Consider the following 20,391-nt stretch of genomic DNA (forward strand, 5'->3'; position numbering starts at 1 on the left):
CTTTTTCAGTTTTATTAAGCTTATAATTCAGGAGGTTTGACTGGTAGATATATGTGGTTTTTGTCTTTGTGCATCTCAAAATGATTATAGAGAAGAGATGGAGGTAGAAAACAAGCAGAATCTCATGTAAAGTTCTGGCAAGGTGTGCTGTGATGGTTGAGTTTTACTTCTAGCTGCTAGTAATATTTGGTGCTCCTTGGCCTCTTTATCCCCACTCAATCATCTCCTCTGCCTTTTTATTTCTCTCTGTGATACTTCTTTTAATAGTGTGCAGTGGGAGTGCTGAGTGTCCAGAGCAGGGTTTGCTGTGGAGTTACTGCAGGAGAAGACAAATCAGGACTGGGTTTTTTTCCTGGGGTGGCCAAGGAATGGGCTGTCTGAAGGTAGGCAGGTCTCTGAGACCTTTGGCTTTCTTGTCTTCTCCATTGCAATTCAGAAGTAGCCTTGAGTGAAGACCTATTAGTGCATGGAGGAGAGCATTGATGGTCTTGCATGAGCTGTCAGAAACAAACCTTCAGCGTCAGGTTCTTGTTGACCCCTCTGGAATTTGTAGGTGTGGGCACAGTACCATCTCAAAGCCAATAATGTTTATTTTCACATGTTCCCTGCTTGTAACCGAATGCTTAAGCAAGCAGAAGTGAGACAAGTTGCGTGATGAACCTTATTTATAAAAAAATTTCTCCAGGTGACATTTAACGACTAGGTACGCAATTCTGCAGTCACAGAGCTGGATGTGACCTGCTAACGCATTCTTTTGAAGATCTGCATCGAGATAAGGGTCAGCCCTGTCAATTTGAAAATACACTTGCACTGATAATAGGTCTGGGAGTGTTGTTCACTTGCTTTCTGAACCAGTGGTCACTTTTACTGCTACAGAAAATCCACAGAGACCACAAACCTGTGATGATTAACTTAGGAACAAATCTCTCATTTTTTTGGGGAACTGAAAATGAAGTCTTAAGGAACCAACAGAAATTCCACTGGTTTTCTTCTAAGACGTGTCCTTTTCATACCCCCCACCTATACCTCAGCCTGTAACCATCCAACTTCCTTGCTCATCGTGGCAAACCACATGTAAAAAGGATATAAGATGAGGATGCTGGAGGACAGCTTTCGGATCTCCCTCTCTGCTACCCTGAGACTCCCCAGCTTGCAAATCTCCCCCTGAACTCTGATCCCATCCTGTGATGGACGTATCAATGAGACAGATCATATAACTTTTCCTGCCCCAATTTACCTTCCCTGAAATGTGTATAACATTACTTAACCTAATTTACCTTTCTTTTTTGCAAGTAGGAAACAGCAGTTTTAGTCAAGAGCAGCCGGAGCGAGGGCAGGACTGTTCTGCACTAAGCCATAGAGCAGTGATTGGTTTGATGCCAATGAAATCACAGTTCTCAAGTGTGGATATTTATTTAGTAGTGTTTCCTTGTTTGCATTTTTAGTGAGATAAGGAGAGGAGAATTTTCGCAGAGGCTTAATTCAGTTGTGGGGGAGTTTTCCTTTGTGTGCCAAGTCCCAGTAAGCCTGAGATCTATACAGGGAGGGTAAAATAGGAGCTGGGTGAAAGCAGTGACTGTACCATAGCACTGCCTTTGTGGTCTTGAAGCTGCTTATGTCTTAGATTTCTCTTAGTATCTATGTGTGATGGACGTGGATAAAAAGAATTAATTTAGTTTCGCTGTTAGAGTTGCATGTCTCCATATCCTCTCTTTGTACCTGGATTGTGTTGTTCCTGCTGGGTCCTGACAGTTTTCTTTTTCATGAGGCAGCTAACGTAGGAACAAAAAACGTCAATTATTTGAAAGATACCTCCTCACTTCCAGCTGCCTCTTTGCCCTTCTGTACTATCGCAGCAGTTTGATTTTCTTTGCTGGCAGCATGTGTTTGCTTTCAGCCTTCTGTATGCCTTTTTACAATTTTTATGCCATCTGCAACATTTTTTTTTTTTTAACTGCCCCTTTTGGTTTCTCTTCAGCAAGCTTTATTTTGTGCTCTGTTGTTCCTGTTCTTAAACCTCTCTTTCTGATTCTGGGGCACACAATAGGGCTGTGTGACCCCTGTGAGTTGCGCTAGCCCATGCAGGCTTGCAGATGAGCTCACTACTAGTCTGACATTAGTGAAAGCCTGACCACATCTTGTACAAACTCATGGTCAAATGGCTTCTCTAGGGTAGTGGTTTCCTATGCAGTTTGCTTGCTCTTGGGTCCATGTTTGGATGGGAAGTTTGTCTGTGGTGTGAGCCTGGCTCTGCTTCCCCAGAGTGCTCTGTTTACCTAATGGGAGATCTGACTTTTCTGAGACAGCCTGAAGCCCCTGTAGTTCTGCATGAGAGCTACAGGGAAGTGCAGTGAGTGGGCTGAGCAGGGCGGTGGTGTGCGTGGCAGAGATGGGATCGGGAGAGATTTACTGCCTGCTGCCACACCTGGCTTAACATGGCAGGAACACATCGACGACCAATTGTACAGTTTAGTGTTGCTGAATAACACTTGAGCTGCCCTCCATGGCTCTGTCAGGTCAGGAGAGTAGAGGGTTGTGAATGCCCTGACTCATTTTCCCATGGCACAAATGGCATCTTAGGCTTGGCCCACTTCTGCCCACCCTCTGCAGGTTTCATTGACTGCTCTCCTGCCATGACCCTTAAATGTGAGTGTTAAGAAATCATGATGCAAAACTAGGCTTCATTTCCCACTTACTATTGAAGGGAAATTTATGCATTTGAGGAGGAGGTGACATAAAGACATTGGATTATTTGCAGTTTCAGGAGAGGGATGCTTGCAGGGAGGAAGGAATGCAAGAAGGAAAAGAGGCAGAGAGAGATGTCAGTAATGGCATTGAACTAGAAGTGACTGTTTTTACAGGTGAGCTCTAAAATCCCCCTCAGATGCCAATGCAAGGGCAGGCTGCAGGCACTTCTGTTGGCAGGGCTGTATCCACTGTGTACCATGGGGCAAGGGGTGACTGAAATCTCTTTCAGTTTTGTCCTTCTCAAATGAGATGGGATCTCAAGTGTCTCACACCAACAGGGAATTTTATCAGCATTTATGTTGCATGCTCTGTGTTCCCATTAGTTTGTGACTGAGGGGCTGCAAAATGAGAGAAGTTCATCAAAAGTGGGGAAAGCAGGGCTTACATAGGTCACGTTGTGGAAATGAAGTTAGTGGCAGGGAGAGCTCTGCTTCTGGAGGGGTGGTAGCTGAGGGCGTGCTGGACTCCATCCCCTGAAAGACTTGTCTACCAGGTGTGGGCTGCAAATATCTCATTCTGGCTTAGTCACAGCTGCTACTGAATTGCTTCGTGTTGCTAAGATAATAGGAATGAAGCACCTGCACCACGTCTTTTCTGGTTAGCATGAGGGTTATTACCAAATTATGGCATAAAATCTACTTTTCTAGCTTGATGTCACTTTGTGAGAGGCTGTGATGTTCTCCTGTCTGACCATCCATCTGCAAATCTTACCCTCATCTTGAAGCTGTGCTGCCATGCATGGTTAATGCTCCTGTGATGATGTGGCTGTGTCCCCAGGCTGGGTCAGGCTGGCATGTAGAAAGTGCAGGAAAACCTGCAGGAGGCCAAGCTGCTGTTCCCAGCATCCAGTGCTACAAAGTGGTCAGTCTGAATGTGGCATCACATCCAAAAATCCTCTAGCTGGAAGCCTATTTTAGGAAGCTGTAGCTCTTACTTATGCTTACTTGAGCAGATACAAAGCCATAAATCAGCTCCAGCCTTATTTGCTGTAATAATCAGAATTTTGCCAAATATTTGATGCTTCTGCTCAGCCACTTTGTGAACAGAGCTAAGAAAAATAACAGTTTGTTTATAGATGAAAGTTCCTCCTTGCCTTTGTGAACTCTGGCTTCTCTTCCCACTGGGGGGGTTGCTTGGCACACTCTTTAGGTACGCATGATTACCTGATCAACACAAGCAGAAAATCCTGACACTCTGCATTGACCCCCTCCCCTGGTTTCCTCATCAGTAGCTGAGACTCACTGTTGATTTTTCTGCTTTTCAGATCCATCCTGTTCTTCCGTTTCACCTTCAGATACCCCCTGTGAGAAGCAGTGGATTTGGCTGCAGATGCAGAGCCATGTTGTGCCATGTTGCTGCTTTCTTCATCGAGTCTTTTCTGGACCTGCAGTTCTATCCAGCAGCGTGATCAGGGCTCGGCAGCAACACAGGCTTATCTGACCTTCCTTTGTGAGCTACCTGTTTGCAATGTTGACTTTTTGAAAGGCATAAGACACCGAAAGCTGCGGTATTTGAAGCCTGATTGAAGGACCTTCCCTCTGTCTCAGGGAGACTTCATTTGGATTTCTTGGAGGAGCAGCTTCTTGCTTTGAACTTTGACTATTTACAAAATGATGCATTTCAAGTTTACATAGAAATGGATAGCTTAGATGGAAGCTGATAAGAGTTGCTTTCATGTTTAGTATCCTGTGGACTTCTAGGTCAGAGAAGCAATAAGTATGAATCAGTAATCTTGTACAAGTTTCAAAATAGCATACATTAAGTGTGCTAAGAAAACTGGGAGTGGGGAGGGAGCCGGTTTTGGGTATGTGGTGGTGCTGTGAGTCAACTCCAGCTTTTCTCTGCATTGCCACAAACACAGGAGTTGTAGGTGGGTGTGATGGGACAAGCCTGAGCCTGGGACTTAAATGGCTTATGGAAACCTTGTCTTGAAAAAACATCAATAAAGTGACCAAAAAACGATTTTTAAATTTGAGTATGCAGAATTACTCGGTTGCACCCAAAGAAATTGAGAGAGTTATTGTAGACAATTTCTTATTGGCTTGAGGACTCAGATCTGAGGGTCAGAGAAAAGAAGTCTGAACCAGATGGAAGGCAGTTTAACATCCCTCTCTTGTTAATATCTGCAGCCGGTCTCATGTGTAGTCTTGCAGATTGTGCTTGCTAAGTTCTCCTTGCTGAAGTGCTTGTAGGCTTACAGTTAGTTGGAGAGAACTGATGCACAGTTCTGGAGAGATTGTGAGGACCCATTCCATGTGTTTTTCATGCTAAGGACAAATCCATCAAGTTGTTCTTCATCTCCTGCAGCATGCAGTTACTGCACACAGACCCCTTATAACCAAATGCAAGCTCTTAATTGCAAAAAGTAAACAATGTTTTAATTCGAGCAGCTTGGCAGGACTGGAAAGTCCATAAAGTTATGTTCTAGGAATGGTGCAGATTTATGGAGAGAAAGGCTGTTTCTGGTGATAGGGAGATAGTGATCTCAGGGATTACAGTTCTGAAACTGTGCAACTGTTGCATCCCATGAATGGCAAACGAGTCAAGTTTGGAGCATTGGGGGAATGCACTTATTCACTGCTCTTGTCCTGCTCACTCTACGCAGACAGTCTCTGAGATCAGTGTTTCCAATGGTATCCAAGGGAATGCCAAGCACTAACAAAAACCCACACTTTTATTTGCACTGTTAAACGTTTGCATCTTTAAGGACTTACAGGTGTGTCTGGTGCTCCAAATCCATCCTGTAATTTCAGATGTAATTTTGAGAAGCCAGAGACACACCCTGGTTTGCTCAGTGAAAAGCAGCCCTCTACGATCAGAGAGCTGCACAGTGAGGACCCAGTGACTGGTGGCTGGGAGGTGATTGTCACATTTACCATCCGAGCAGGTTGTGGAAGCTGCTGTCTTCCTCTGCAGAGCGGAGCCCACCAACTTCAGGGCACTGATAGCAGTGAGTCTAGCTTCACTAACTCTGAATTCTCCATACTTGGTCGGGCTGAGCATACCCTCAAGTAGCTTCATGTGCTTTGGATCCAATTTCAGATAGGCTTTGTGAAGGTTGTTTGATGTGTGTAAATGAACTCAGCAAGCAGTTATTTGAATGAGCGCTTTTTAACTTTCCTACCCAGGTTTGGTTTGTTGCAACTAAGTATTATTCGTTTTCTGCTTTTTTCTTGGCTGAGATAAGGTGATTCCTTGTGGGCACAGGCACTCTGACGACCACTGCAGAAATGCCACCTTTGCAACTTGGCTTCCTCCTTGTGCTCAGTGAGTATTGCTGCCTGGGGAAGGGTGTCCTGGAAGCTGTGGTTGGGGTAACCCTCAAAAGGGAAGATTGTACTGAAATACCACCAGATGCTACTTTGGTGGTCGGTTGCAATCCTCAGCCTTTGGTTCACTTGTTTATTACTGAATCCTTGAGCCAAAATATATTAATTTCTGTAATGAACAGAGAGGAAGGACAGAAGTGGAATTAATTTTCCTCCCGTCGTTGCGGAGCTGTCTGCCCATGGCTCCTTCTGATGGAATATGCAGAAGGCACTTATCTACAAAATAGCCTTAGCTGGTTCTGTTTGTATTCCCCTACTTTCTCTCCTCCTGCTCTTTGGTGCTGAGGGATTCCAAAGCAGTCTTTGTTACTTTCCTGAAGTGTCAGCAATTTATTCTCTCTTCCTTGTCAGATTTGGGATCACCTTTGTAATGAGTGTCAGTGATGATAAAACATGGACTTGTAACATTACAGACAAGCTAATGAGATGCCAGCTGGGGAGCAGCTGCATAAACAGACTGTCATTTTCTCTGCTGTGGGTTTGGTTATCAGTATTAAGGAAGGAAAACAAATGAACGGGTTGCTTTTTTTCTTTATTTCATTAATTACACACTTGCTGCTGTTCAAAACTGATCAATGTATTGTGGAAACTGATGAAAATCTGATTTTCCAATTTTATGTTGATATCCTATACAAGGAGTGAAGTTTGTCCAGCAGAATGGTATAGGTTGCTTGGAAGAGTTAATGTCTCTTCATGCAGTGGTGAGATGAGGCATATTTTATCACAGAACAAGGATGGTTGTGATAGTGAGTTGAGCTTCTACTACAGGATCAGAGAGGCCCCCACCTCCCTCCTTTTCCACATGGGTCTCTGAACTCCGCTCTTCCAGTTCAATAGGATTATTTCTATCCTTAAAGATAAATGTGTGTAAGGACTTACCAAGACTGGGGCCAAAGGGCTTGGCTGTGTATTTCCAAGGTCCAAACCTGAGATGAGGAGGAAGTGATTATTATGGATAGAAACAGTCTTGGCTTTGTCTATAAGCAGGGAAGCATGGCCTTTGGCTCCCAATTTGTGGTTGTGGTCCTGGTAACTCTTTCAGGACTTTGTCTAAGAGTAAAGCTGATGTGTGGTAGGGCTAGAAGAAAGCACTCCATTTGGTCAGCTATGGGTATCGTTTCTTTGCCTGTTGGTTAGTGACAGTTCTCCATTAATTAAATGATGAAAAAAGGTGTAGCAGCTAGTAATCCAAAGAGCTATTATACTGATTAGGGACTCCTCTCATCCATTCCTACAAGCTATTTTACATCTGGACACACCATGAGAAAACACACCAACAAAACCAACTCTGCCTCAGTTGTGCCTGTCAGCCTGCCAGCATCACCTCAGGTGCCTCAAATCATTGAATCATTGCCTTTTTCTCCCTGCCTCTCATTTCATGTAGCATTTGTTGCATTTATTCGTTCTGCCCTGTCACATGGGATTTCCCCATCTTCCCCCCCCTTTTTTTTTCTGTGTTATTGAGATGCTGAGCTTGGCAGGTTTCTTGTTCTTTACAGTAGTAATGCCAGGGAGAATTGAGTCTGTGTATGCTGTTTTGGTTTCCTAAGCTTGCATTTCACCATATTTCCAACTTCCTGGTATCGGCTGGAGAAAAGCAAGTTGACATTAAGAAGAGTGCAAAAGTTGAGAAACAAAGTGTAGAGCAGTGGAGAACTTGCAGAGACCTGCCAAGAGCCAATGGTGACAGACTGATGTCATTTAGTAAATCCCTGCCAAGCTCTCAGACAAGGCTGGAGTGATGACTGTCATACAGTGGCACGGCCTGCATTGTGTGCAGTTCTGCAGCATAGGATGGTTTTAATCCATTCAAGGATTTAGCTGGAGTTGTGTGAAATACAATACAGGCTTGACTACAGTTGACGTTTCAATGTGGATGCTGTAAGAAGCAGGAAGAAGCTGCAAAGCTGGAAGCATCATGGATGTGTAAGCATGGTGGGTCAGGCCTCCTGGGCTGATCACTTACCTTGATCTTGTCATGGCACATGAGAGATATTGAACAAAGAAGTCCTGGAGAGAAGGAGCATTTCAGGAGTGTTTTCTGCCCCTTTCTCTCCCCTTTCTTCTTTGGGAGGAAAAAGACTTTGAGTAGATAAAGGAGTATCTCATGCCTGCCTGCCAGACAGCTGTCACAAAGTCAGAACAAGGGGAAGGTCTTGGTTCTGTGAAATGCTGTGTCAAGAATGATGTAAAGAGATGACTGATGTTTGGGATCTGCTAAGCCAGATGGGGACTGTGAGAATGAACCTCTGTCCTGAGTGTGCTGCTAAAATCACATCGCATTGTCTTCCAGGTTGGCTGGCAGCTGATGCAGCTCCTGCTGGGACATATCTGGTAAGGCAAGCACTGAGCTTGAAATATGTCTTTGCTTGCAAAGCATGTCTGGGTTAGTGGTCAGTGTGATTCCTCCTGGTAGCAGCGCAATGATGAAAACTAGTTGCCACAAACCAATGTCTGTGCATTAAGAGGTGGGCTAACTGTCCTTCCTATCCCTCAATGATGGGTGTAGTGGGTGGGGATGGCTTCTCCAGGTCTTTGCAGTGCATACATGTCACCAGGCAGTGCAAGGAGGGTGACACCCTCCCATTGATTCTAATGCCTGAGTGGCTGTTTGGAGTACAGAGCCAATACTGATCACAATTTTGCAGGTGGCAATTCCCAAGCATAGCAGGGGGGAGACATGGGTGTAGATATTTGTGTTTCAAGCCAGATCCAAGTATAAATTGGTTGTATGTACATCTGTACGAAACAATCACAAATAACACTGTACTACCATTGTAACTGCAGAATATGGTTCTTTTCTCTCTTTCTCCTTACTCAGTGCTCCAGCCCCGCTCTCAATGGTGAGTTTCTGACCAAGTAATTTCCCTATGATTCAAATGTGGTTCTGTATATTCCTGTCACAGTTCCTTTCTCTCTCTCTTTTTTGGGAAAACAGAAACTGCTGTGTGTGCTTCAGTGAGAAGGTATGTAAACCATCAGCAAATGATCTTTGTGACGTTTCCCTTGGAACTTCTGTTCTTTTGGGGATGTTGCTTTGGGTGGCAGGCAGCCTCTGAAACCAGAGGTAGCACCTGTCTCCCTGCAGAGGTCCAGGGATGCTTGTGGGCAGGGAGGGTTTTGCTCTGGTTTTGCTCGTTGAATAGTGAAGAGAAAATGGGACTCTGTGTCTGTGCAGGACAAAGAAGAGCAGGGTAAATCCATGGTGTGTCAGACAGCCAGCCTGTCACGTGCAGGATTTACTGCTCCAAGGATCCTTGTGTTGGTGCTGAGCCTGGCTTAGCTGGTGATGGGAGCTTAGGATGAAAACGATGCTTCAAGCCTTGCATTCATTTGATTTCCACCTAAGGGTAAACAGTTTACAAGTACCTTCTTCCTGTGCCAGCAAATAATTCTTATCATTTGAGTTGTTTGTTTGCCTTTCTGCATTTGTTACTTGGGCTGTGCGAGCATCCTTTGGAAAAAGAGGAAAGATCAGAATTGCTGTCTATCAAATTGTCAACCTCTCTTCCTGGTGTCCCACCCGCAGTCTCCCAGACAGATTTGTTTGTTACCTGAGCCCCTCTGCAGTGAGCAACCTGAGCAGGGATGATTCTTTGAGCTTGGCCCAGAAGATCAGTAAGAGCTGCACCTTGAACACAACGCTTGGAAAAATAAAGGGAAAAGGAGCTCCTTCCTCCCTGACAACAGAGGAACTGCAGGTAATCTGCCCAGCCCTGTGATTCAGTTCTTCATTCAACTAGACAGCATTTTTGATGATTGAGGGCTCAGCTCTCATGCCTCCTCCCGCATGCAGTCCTAGAACCCATCTTGCTGTTTTGTTGTGTTGTCTGGCTCATGCTTTATGATAAGCAAAGTCTAAATGGTAGAAGTCCATGGACAGGCTTAATCACACAAATTTGAGGCAGAAAATCCAGCCATTTAAGACATCCAAAGGCTGTAGAATCCAATAGGCACACATCATTACTCTTCTGACTTCCTTTTCTGAATCTGTGGGATTTTTACAGGCTGTATCTTCTTTGTTGAGGAATGTTGAGCGTTTCACTCCTGCGGTGCTGCGGGTGTTGGGCCAGATTGCTGTTGGGCTGTCTGTATCTGACATTGAAAATAAGATCAGTGGGGAAGACCTGGAAGCATCAATTCCTACCCTGGGTAAAGTTCGTGGCTGGAATGCTGACCAGTCCAGTGCTATTATCAACAAACTGCTCAACTCTGGCTATCAGGTATAAAATATGAAATACACCAATGCACCTTAGACCTGGCATAGCTAGTTGCAAGCAAGTGCTGTTTGGCCTTTTATGTATTCATACCTGCATGTATTACCTTTCAGATTTCTTCTGGACAGAGCTTGGCAAAGCTAGGGAGCTTGGTGGCTGGCCTCAACAGCAGCACGCTTCGAAGCCTGCCTCCAGAAGTGATCTTGGAAGCCATTAAGTTGCCTGAGTTTGTTAAGCAAATAGCAGCCCTGCCCTCTCCTCTGAAGAGGATATTTGTGGAAAAGGTGAAATTGTTTTTCTCTCTATGGTTGTCATAAATTAGCAAAGCTCCAGTGACTCACAACTAAGAACACTGGTTACCTGGGGCCAGGCACTGACACATACCTGTGCACATGGACAAGATTCCCTCTGGGCTGTTTGTCATTGCTAACCAGAGCATGCAACAGGACAGGCATCCCCAATCCCCATCACTGTGCCAGTGTGGATGTCCTTGGCTGCCAGCCATCCAGCATGCTCTGATGAGCCTCTTGGGGCCTGGGGCAGAAGAGACAGTTTTCTGGGGGATGCACGTGGAAACTACTCACCACTGACATGATAAGAAGCTGCCAAGAAAATGTTATTACCATTGTTTGAAATAAGAATGTGTGAGAAGTGAGGGCTCATCTTAGAAAAAAACCCTTTTAGGGTAGATTAATCCTCTAGCAGTGCACTTTGTCATTTCTCCCGTGTGACTGTAGGATGTGAACATCTTTCCTCACTTTTCCTGGCCATGATTTTAACCTTCAAGTTGTATGTGCACCATTTGAGTTTGTTATTATTCATCTTACCTTCTACAAGAAAACTGCTGACGTGTTCAGCACCACAGGCCCTGCACATAGCAGATGTTGGGGCAGTGGGATGGTCAGGGCTCTGGGTGATGTGTGAGGGAAATAACACCTCCTTCACCACAGGATTGCTGTGCAGCTTACCTTCAAGAGATGAGGTACTGCTTGGGTTGGCTGGGAGGAGTGTTTCTCCTTTCTGGCTTGTTAAGAATTTTTAGAGCATCAAGCCAAGAGCTGGGAAAATGGTAGAAACAGAACCATTCCTCTTCATCAGGGCCTTTGTTATTAGTTTCATGCTAGTCTGATGTATATGTCAAATGGGAAAGAATTTGTAATGTTAGATTTTTTACAAGTATGTCTTTAGTTTTGTTGTTTTTTTTCAGATTTCTTCCAGTGTAAGCAACCCAGCTGACCTGGTTAAACTTATCCCTGGTGCTCTGGCCAGTTACATTCCAAAATCATTGCTTATTTTTGAGGATGAGAAGCTCAGCATTGAGGATCTCAACAGTAAAATGTGGACCCGAGAGCAGGTAATATTCAAGCAGCTTGTATTGCCCTCACTGTCACTCTTGGACACTGCAGAGCTATGAGTCCACTCTTACAGTCTACCTGAAAATACAAGTGAGTGATGTGGAAGAGCATGGTTAACTACTGACAATCTGGCTTTGCTCCACAGGCTGCCATGTTTTTCAGAGATGTGATAAAGACAGAGCCTGACTTCAGCAGGTAGTGTTTTTCTGCTCTCCTTATGTTTTTCATGTTTGCTTGGCTCATGTTATCCCTGTTTCTTTTGTCATGCATGACTGATCTTTTTTAATCTATAACAAGAGACAGGAAAATACCATGCAGACAACAAGCATGTAGTGCCAGATGTACCATGGTGCCAGCTGCAAGATACACCTGTGAGCCAGACTTGCTTTCTAAAACAATGCTGCTGGCTCAGACTGCAGTTGGGAACCTTGCTTCTTCACAAAGCATTTCTAATCAGACAACGTGTCAGTCTTATATAGTGCTCTTCCAAGAATTTCATTTAGTGAGACTGACGTGTCTTTTGTCAGTTCTTGTATCTGAGATGAGAAATGATGAAAGCCTTGACACGTACCTGGAAGAACAATAGATCTGCCATATCATCCTGCTTTCACAATGTCAGTTTTTCCATACTTCTTCCTGAGCTCTCCCAGGTCATGAGACTGCTGTGATGAGGATCTGTATGAGACTGCTTCAGTTTTGATATCTGTCATATACAGAAAGCACATCTGATCTTGTGCTTCAGTACAGCAGTATTGCTTGGGGTGGAGAATTTGTCCCTGCAGTTCTACTTCCAGCACAATCTCTAGATAATATTTGTGGAAGCAGCAATGGCTTCTTGATCTCCCACAAAAGTCAAGACTAGCGATGTTGTGTGGATGAAGTTTGGAGAGTGTTCAGCTTTGAGGTGTGGGAAGGTTTATGCTTATACACAGGGGGTCATCACTGACTTTTCTCCTCAAATCCTTGCCCCTCTGATTTGCTTTTTGTAAACATTCAGGCTTTCCCAGTCAGTCCTTCAAGGCTACACATGTGCAGTTGCCAATGAAATGGAACCAGAGAGAGTTCAGGAGCTGGCCAAAGTCATGAAGAGGAAGAATGTCAAGCTAGGAGCAGACCAGGTCAGTTCCTGTATTCCCAAATGCTGTTTGGTATTGCAGTGGAGATGCTAATCAGGATTGTTTAGCAAGAACAAAAGATTTTCAGCCTAAAGGTCTGGAACAAATGTAACTGGTCCTGGGTCTCAGGTGCACAGTTTTGAATTTTTCCAAAAGCATCTCAGGGCTGATTTATCCCTTTTTCTTTCTTTCTTTGGAGCAGAGTAAAATCTTCATTGTTTTATTTATTTATTTATTTATTTCCTATTGTTTTATGCTGTTTTCCTTTTCTGCTACAAACTCTGGTGTGCTTTCAGCTGAGTTGCTTAGTGAAGATGGTGATGCTGCGTGGGATTCCTAAGGACTTGGATAGCTATCCTAATGACCTGTTGCTATTTTTAAGGTAAATGTGCTATCATTTTTCATGTTGTTGCTTTAGTCCTGAATGAGAAGAAGAGGCATGACTTTACAAGCCAGCTAGTAAGGGCTAATTCATGTTTGACATATATTTCTGATTTGTTCAGATATTCTTACAGAAAAAAAGATTGCAGAAAGCTTTTGAAAGGGCTTTGATGCCTTTCAGATGTAACTATCCATTGTATTAGTAAAACAGTATGAAGCTCTTTTTAGTTATTTCTGTCTTGATGTGAAACTACTATGGGCTTTCAGTACTTTCTAGCCTTTTTGAGGGTGATTTTCTCTTGCAGCGTCAGGTGAAACAGACATTAGAGTAGATTTCTTTGTTTTGGTAGCTTATCCACTGTGGTTCTGTATCCAAATCCTGAATCATTTTAAGCTGAGTCTTACAAAGGAGTCCTTAAAGTGAAACTAAGTTTTTTGCAAATGTGGACTGTGGTTTTTAGGAAGAACAACTGCATAGAATTTAGACTGTGGGTATGGAAAACATTATATTAAACAGAGTATGCGTTGAACAGCCTTGAGAACCTGGCCGTCTGTTTCATTCAGCAGAACTCACAGTATTTGTCTTCCTAGGCCTTCAGACTATGCAGCAACAGGAAGCTGTAAGCAGTACTTTGCTAATGTTGGGAAAGCAAGTCTTGATCTTCTGCAAAGAGAGTCGTCAGAGCGCAGACAGCTGCTGCTGGAAGCTTTAGCGTGCTTGGTATGTGTGCAGGGACACAAGGCTGGGGGATGTCAGCAGTCAGAAGGAGCAAAAATGCTCTTATACAGTGGTATCCAGTTCTACTTAATCTCTCTGTCTTGTGTTACTTCAGAAAATTCCAGGCACACAAGTAAACAAGGAGAATGCAAAGATTCTGGGTCATCTGGTCTGTGACCTGGGTGGAGAATACATTAGAAGTTCTGCTGGGGCTTTGCTGAAGGAATTAAGCCAGTGTGAATCTTTCCTGCCTGATCAAGAAGAGGCTATTAGGAGTGTGATCAGCAGTGGCAACACTACATTTGGGTATGGATTTTTGCTGATGCTTAGAAGAAAAAAAAATTCTTGTCCTGTTGAGACCTAATTGAACTGCAGCTGATCAACTTGATCATACACTTGAATAATTCATTGCTTTTGAATTTCACATTGTTTGATATGAATGTCTTTCAACGCATGAATTTGGCTGGAATTCTACTGAAAAATACATACTCATTTCTGTCTCACCTGCTGTAGTTACAGAAGCCTTTTCTCTGGTCTGTTTTTCACTATCCAAACTTCTCTGAGGTGGTGCTCATGAACACAAAAGGGCTCTAGATGTTCATCAGATTCTGGCTTCCAGAAAACGTTCTGCTTCTACCTCTCAAACTGCCAGATGCTTGATGAATCCCTGGCTATTACCTAAGAGACATTGTCCAGAAAGGCAAAATATTTTTCCTTCCTGTGTCAAATGCTCTAAGGTCTTGGCACTGAACTGGCAATTGGTTTCCACACTTAAAAAAAAAAAAAAGTGTTTGTTAAATACCATTTTCCCATACAGCTGCCCCAATTCATGTTACTAACCGTTGCTTCTGATCCATTGGAATAAAGTTTTCTGTTATAGAAAGTGATTGAGAAGTTTTCTTAACTTACTGTGTTACATGGACATAATAGACATAATGCTGGCGTCTTTTATGTTGTTTTCCTTTCTGTTTGAAAACTGATCCCTGTCAATTTCTGTCTGCAGGCCTCCTCAAGCATGGTCAGCGTCTACCTTGAATGAGCTCACAGGGTTGATTCCTGTATTGGATCACAGCATCTGGCAGAAGGTCCCCAAGGTGGGTTACTCGAGTTTAGGCATTTAGAAATCTGCCTTTGGCTGACCAAAGACTCCAGGCTTATAGCAGAAGTCTTCTGCACATGTATTTCAGCAACAAATTTTCTATGTGAGTAGCAACCTAATGCACTGATGATATGCTTAATGCTGCAGAATCTCCCTGATGGAATATTTTCTTTGCAGAACGTTCTAACTTTTTGGCTGAAGAACTTTGCACGTGATTCACGTCTGTCAAGAGCACAGCTGGCCACCATTGTTGAAGAACTCTTGCCTTCTAGACAGAAGCGTGATGTTGGTATGGGAGCTTTCTCTGGTCCATAATGGCAACATTCCTCTTGCATCAGGATTGATGTTAGTGCTTGTGGGCCTCCTTGAATATGTCTAAATTAAGCTGTGAAACACGTGGTGGTGGATTGCCCAGGAGGAGGGTGGAACAAGACTGCATACTTGTCTGTCTTCAGAGATGGAGCACTCAAAGCTTGAAGGAAAAGGATTTAATGCTGGGCAGCAGTGTTAGTGTATTTAATACTTCCTTCAACAGGTTGCCCAGGTGACCTGAGGATAACAGAGACGGTTCTTAATAATGATCTGATGCCTATTTACTATACACCTGAGGAGCTGCGTGCTTGCCTGAAGAACGTCTCTGTAACGAATGACTTCCTTCAGATCCTGGACTACCCCTTCAGTAATGAGCAATTGGCTGTGCTGAAGGAGAAGCTGGATGAGGTAACGTCAGGCTGACAAATGCCAAATTATCTACTGATGAGATTGCTCAGGGACTTGTTCAGTTGAGTTTCAGCGTCTCCAAAGACTGAAACTCCACCATCTCTCTGTGTTCCTCTTCCAATGTTTGACCACTTTTACTGTGAAAATATATTTTAATACCTAATCAGCATTTTCACTGCATCTTGGCCCTTATCCTTTTGCTGTGCATCTCTGAGAAGAGTGTGGTTCCATCTTCCCTTTAGTCTCCCAGAAGTGACAAAATCCTTTTCTAGCCTTCTCCATTTCAGATTGAAAAACCCAATTCCCTCAGCCCCACTACCCTACTTCCTATGTTGTGCCTCCAGCCCTTCAGCTAGCATGGACTGCTGCTAGACTTTTACAAAGTATTTTATCAGGGAACTCAGTGCTGTTTGTAGTACTTAAATGAGGTCTCACAGGAGCCATATGGAGGGGAATAATCACTTGCCTTGACCTGCAGACTGTGCTGCTGCTTGGGTAACCCACTGTTTTGCTTAGCCTTCACCACTGCAAGGCATTCTGCTGCTCCAGGTCCTCACTGAATCAATTCACATTGCTGCAGGTTTTCTTCCCTCACTGGAGCCTGCTTCCCTCAGCTTTCATGCAGAAAAATGACAGATGCACGCATTATATCTCACTGGCTCTTGTTTTCATTCCTTGCAGAGATCTCTATGGCTTTTCCACATTAATCTTGCAGAGAACACAGGCACGACAACAAGTGTTCATAGCAATTCCAACTGTCTTTCCACAGACATATCCTGATGGATATCCTGACAGTCTGCTCCCCCAACTGGGCCGCCTTACTTCTTTAATCACCACGAAGGATATTAGCAAATGGAAGATAACTTCAGCCGACATGCTGGCTGCCTTGCTAGAGCTTGACCTGCAAAATGAACAGGTGGGGATTTGGGTTTGCTTTCCTGCCCAGATTTGCTTCCTGGTTTGGGAGCTGCTGGTTTAGGACCAGCTTAGTGGCTTCTTAAGATAATTGGCCCATTCTTGAGGTCCAAACAAGTAGATTTAAAATGATTTGGTTTTAGTTTTGTAATTACCACATTTGTTTTTCTTTTAAAGATGAAACCATGAATGAAGCTAACTTTTGAAAAACTTGTGTTCCTAGGCTGTTGCTGTGATCAGTCGATACGTTGCCTTGGGAAATCCCTTGAATGCCACTGCACTGAATGCAATTAATCCAAAATACTTGTGCACTCTGAATGCGACCTTGCTGAATATGATAGACCCCAACAGCCTGAAGTGAGTCAGCATTGCAGTGCTCTCAGTTTCTTGTAGAAGCACAGTCCCATCAGCAAGGGCAGTTTACTTTCTCTCCATGCAGTAAAAGGAATTCTAGGGAGCAACTTAGTGCATGTTCTCTGCCCAGGCTTAAAAGCCTGTTGTTCTCCACTCTGCCAGGAAGGGCTCAGATCTGCAATCAGATTCTTTTTACTGCACCTCAGGTGGCAACCAGTATGGCCTGCATGCATGCTTTTGTCTGCAGGCAAAACAGTTGATTCTGAAGGACTGCTAAATAAAATTAATTACATAACTACATCTTTGCAAACACAAACATAGCATTGCACCATCACAGCCATCATAACTGAGAAAACACATCATTTTGAGCAGGCAGCTGAGACATTATTTTCTTCATTGAGCTTCTCTCCATACTGTCATCTGTCTAATGGGAAGAACTTGGGATTTATTCAAGTTGAAAATAATAAAAACTTTTATTTTTCTATATCATCATCATTATCTTTTTTTTTTTTTTTTTTTTGCAGACTGGCATCCCTGGATCCTTCAGCCTGTTCACAGCTTACAAAAGACATCCTGTATGCTAAAGCAAAACGTGCTTTCTCAGACCAGCACTATTTACGTTCCTACTATACGCTTATTGAGCCTTACCTAGGTATGTAAAATAACAGTCTGCTATAGGGAAAGAGGAACAAATACTGTCTTAAGATCTGGGAATCTTCAAAGCTAAGCTGTTAGAAGTTATGGAAGGTCAGCATCTTTTTCCAATTTGTAGATAACATAAAATATTCTCGGAAGAATCTGTACCTGACTTAAAATTCCCTTAACTGACCGTCCAACTATCACAGGAATATTCAGACTCGAGGTTTCTGGGATGGATAAGATCTGCTAAGTGCCTTGGAAATCCAGCTGCCAATGCTTAGTGCTTATCTCACAGCCATTCCCCATGTCACAAAACATGGATTCTCCCTGTTAACCCAAAAATTTATTCACAGCCTCAGTGAACCTCTTCTTCCCCATTCCATCTGGCCATTGATGCAGATTGGTTTGATGGCCAACATCATGAAACCCTGTAGCTAAAGGAACTACTTTTTTTTTTGCATTTGGAACTCACTCTGTTAGCAGAGCTAATAAATTTAGAAGACATGGTTTATGCTCCAACCTGTACAGATACACAACATTGCTCATTTGTGTGAGGGCATCGAGTAAAACTTTCTCTTTTTGGTCACAGGAGGTGCTCCTGGTGAGGATCTCAGAGCTCTGAGCAAGAACAATGTGAACATGAATGTTGATACGCTGGTGAATTTGAGAAGAGACGCTTTGATGGTAAGCTGAATGCTGACATTGTTCACCTCCTTGTGTTTCTGCCATACGAGGTGGTTGTTTCTGGTCATGTTGTCCATTGTTGTAAATCAAGAATTGCTCCTTCAAATTCACAGTGATGGTTGACTAATGAATAGTGGAAAACCAACCTGAAACTTCCCTAGAAGTTTAATTTGGAGTCATCCATGGATGCTTACCCAGTCTTACTGGGGAATTTCTTTAGAATAAGCTCTCATAGTAGTAGGAGGTTTCCACTAGGCTACAGTGCAAACCTAACAGGAGTGTTAGCATGAATATTACTGCTTTTGGAAGAAAGCTTAGTGACCTGAGCATGGATTGGAGACCCGCATGGGTCAAGGAGACATGTCATGACAAGACAACAGAAATTGGTTTTGAGGAATCCTTGTGTTTGTTCCCCAAACCCAAGGTGAGATTTGTTCCAACTGAAACCGCTCACCACAAGTTTGTTGTTCTGAACGCTTCTGCTAACAGAAACCTCATCAGATCCTTGACTAGAGGTGTATGGTCATTGCTGCATTTACATCTGTAAGTCGTGTTTGATTTCTCCTAGAGCCTGACACCTGCTGAGGTTAAGGACTTGCTGGGGATAAATCTACATGATCTGTCAAATTGGCGGAACAAGTCTCCCATCCAGGAATGGGCCCAAAGACAGAAGCAAACAGAACTGGATAAACTGGGCGTTGGGCTCACGGGGGGAACACAAGAAGGCTATATAAACATCGTCACGCCGAAGTTTCAGCGTATGTAGTGTGCTAGGGCCTCTGATTGTTGTGCTTTAAACATTTACTTTTTGGGTTACAGTAAGGAGAATAATTGCCTTGTGGAAGTGAGGTACTTTTGGTTGCTTGTGAAGAGAACCGAGCACACCAAGCTCTCAGCCATGCTTGTGCCAAGGCCTTAGAAAGTCCTGCTACCTGCTCATGTGTCTGAGAGAGGAGAGACTGTTGGTCTGGGCTATTGCAGATCTCTTTCACTGGCATTTGCCACTGCCTATCCACACAGCCCCCTTAAAATGCATTGGGTAGTGCTCACCTGCACCCTTCACCTCCCAGCATAGAGAGGCAGCAAATCCAGTTCTGCTACAAGGCTTAAGGAACCTTAATTTCTAAGTCCAAGATGAGGAACAGTCCTGTAATCTCACTGAAAGCACCCATGTTAGCTGAGCATCTCAGCTGAATGAGCACTTCCACAGCACCCTGCTGTACTGTGTGTTGGATTTGGGCTTTGACTTGACGATTTGACTGGGGATGGCTGGGATGGCTGGGTACTGGATAGAGAGCCCTAGTCAAAATGCTAGAGATCTTTCCTGGATGTGGCAGAACAGGATCTTTTCCCCATAGAAGAATGGTTCAATTGTTGGTTTCTTTGTACTGATGCCCTCTTTTTCTTCTAGCACCATCCTCAGCCTCTTTTGGTACCGAGGCCATGATGCTCCACCTCCTGCCTGCTCTGCTTCTCAGTTTCCTGATGATGTCGATCTTGTCTTGAAAATCTTCCCTTGGATAGAGCACGATGAGGTGGACCAGTGTGTGACCTGCTCAGAGCCTGCTGGGGACTGCTGGGCCAGGGGGTGAGGGGTGCTCAGTGCATGCAGGCAGCTGCTGTGTGGTTCTGTGCTCATTGCTAGGTACTTTTCTTTTTCAAATCAATAGAAAAAAATTAGTGTTCTGTTGGAACTGAAACTTTCAGACAATTCAGAGCAGGATCCCTTTTTGCCTTTTGTACAAACCAAGCCAAGGTGATACACATCCCTTTTACTGCAACGCAACAGCCTTCAATATTTTACTGTGCAACCGTGGTGGGTTTAGGGGTGAGCAAATCTGCTGTTCTGCATGTTACTGATTGCATTTCTCAGAACCTGATGTCTTGGCACTGCCAGGCCCTCCGAGTGGGTGTAAAACTTTCCAGCTGGTTCTAAAGAAATTGTGGAGCTAAGTAAAAATGCCAGAAGCAAAATAGGAACTGCTGTTGTCTTCATTCACATTGCCTGCACTGCAGGGGCTGTGGGTACTAGATCAAATTAAATGGCTAGGAACCTCAGACGTGCCTGCTAGTTTTCTTTGGTGTTGACTACTCCAACCTAAGGGCTGAGGCTGTTC

General features: G+C 43.8%; 1 protein-coding gene across 2 annotated transcripts; it reads left to right on the top strand.

Annotated features, from left to right (window-relative positions):
* Nucleotides 1–5,516: 5,516 nt before the first annotated feature.
* On the top strand, nt 5,517–20,319 carry MSLN (mesothelin). Of its 2 annotated transcripts, XM_090151273.1 has the most exons (23): nt 5,517–5,698; nt 5,936–6,015; nt 8,371–8,411; nt 8,899–8,920; nt 9,016–9,043; nt 9,607–9,778; nt 10,085–10,300; nt 10,408–10,578; nt 11,502–11,648; nt 11,795–11,844; nt 12,647–12,767; nt 13,061–13,146; nt 13,737–13,866; nt 13,979–14,169; nt 14,867–14,957; nt 15,140–15,251; nt 15,498–15,682; nt 16,452–16,598; nt 16,821–16,954; nt 17,476–17,603; nt 18,180–18,274; nt 18,843–19,032; nt 19,686–20,319. In XM_090151273.1, exons 2-23 carry the CDS (start codon nt 5,979–5,981, stop codon nt 19,778–19,780), a joined length of 2,589 nt encoding a protein of 862 aa, XP_090007399.1. In that variant the 5' UTR covers nt 5,517–5,698; nt 5,936–5,978; the 3' UTR covers nt 19,781–20,319. The 2 variants fall into 2 exon arrangements, with proteins under 2 accessions (XP_090007399.1, XP_031462757.2); XM_031606897.2 differs by lacking the exons at nt 5,517–5,698; nt 5,936–6,015 and having other exon boundaries at nt 8,171–8,411.
* Nucleotides 20,320–20,391: the final 72 nt, after the last annotated feature.

The sequence above is a fragment of the Phasianus colchicus genome, chromosome 16 (genome assembly GCF_987193195.1).
Source record: "Phasianus colchicus chromosome 16, bPhaCol1.hap1.1, whole genome shotgun sequence".
Lineage (NCBI taxonomy): Eukaryota > Metazoa > Chordata > Aves > Galliformes > Phasianidae > Phasianus > Phasianus colchicus.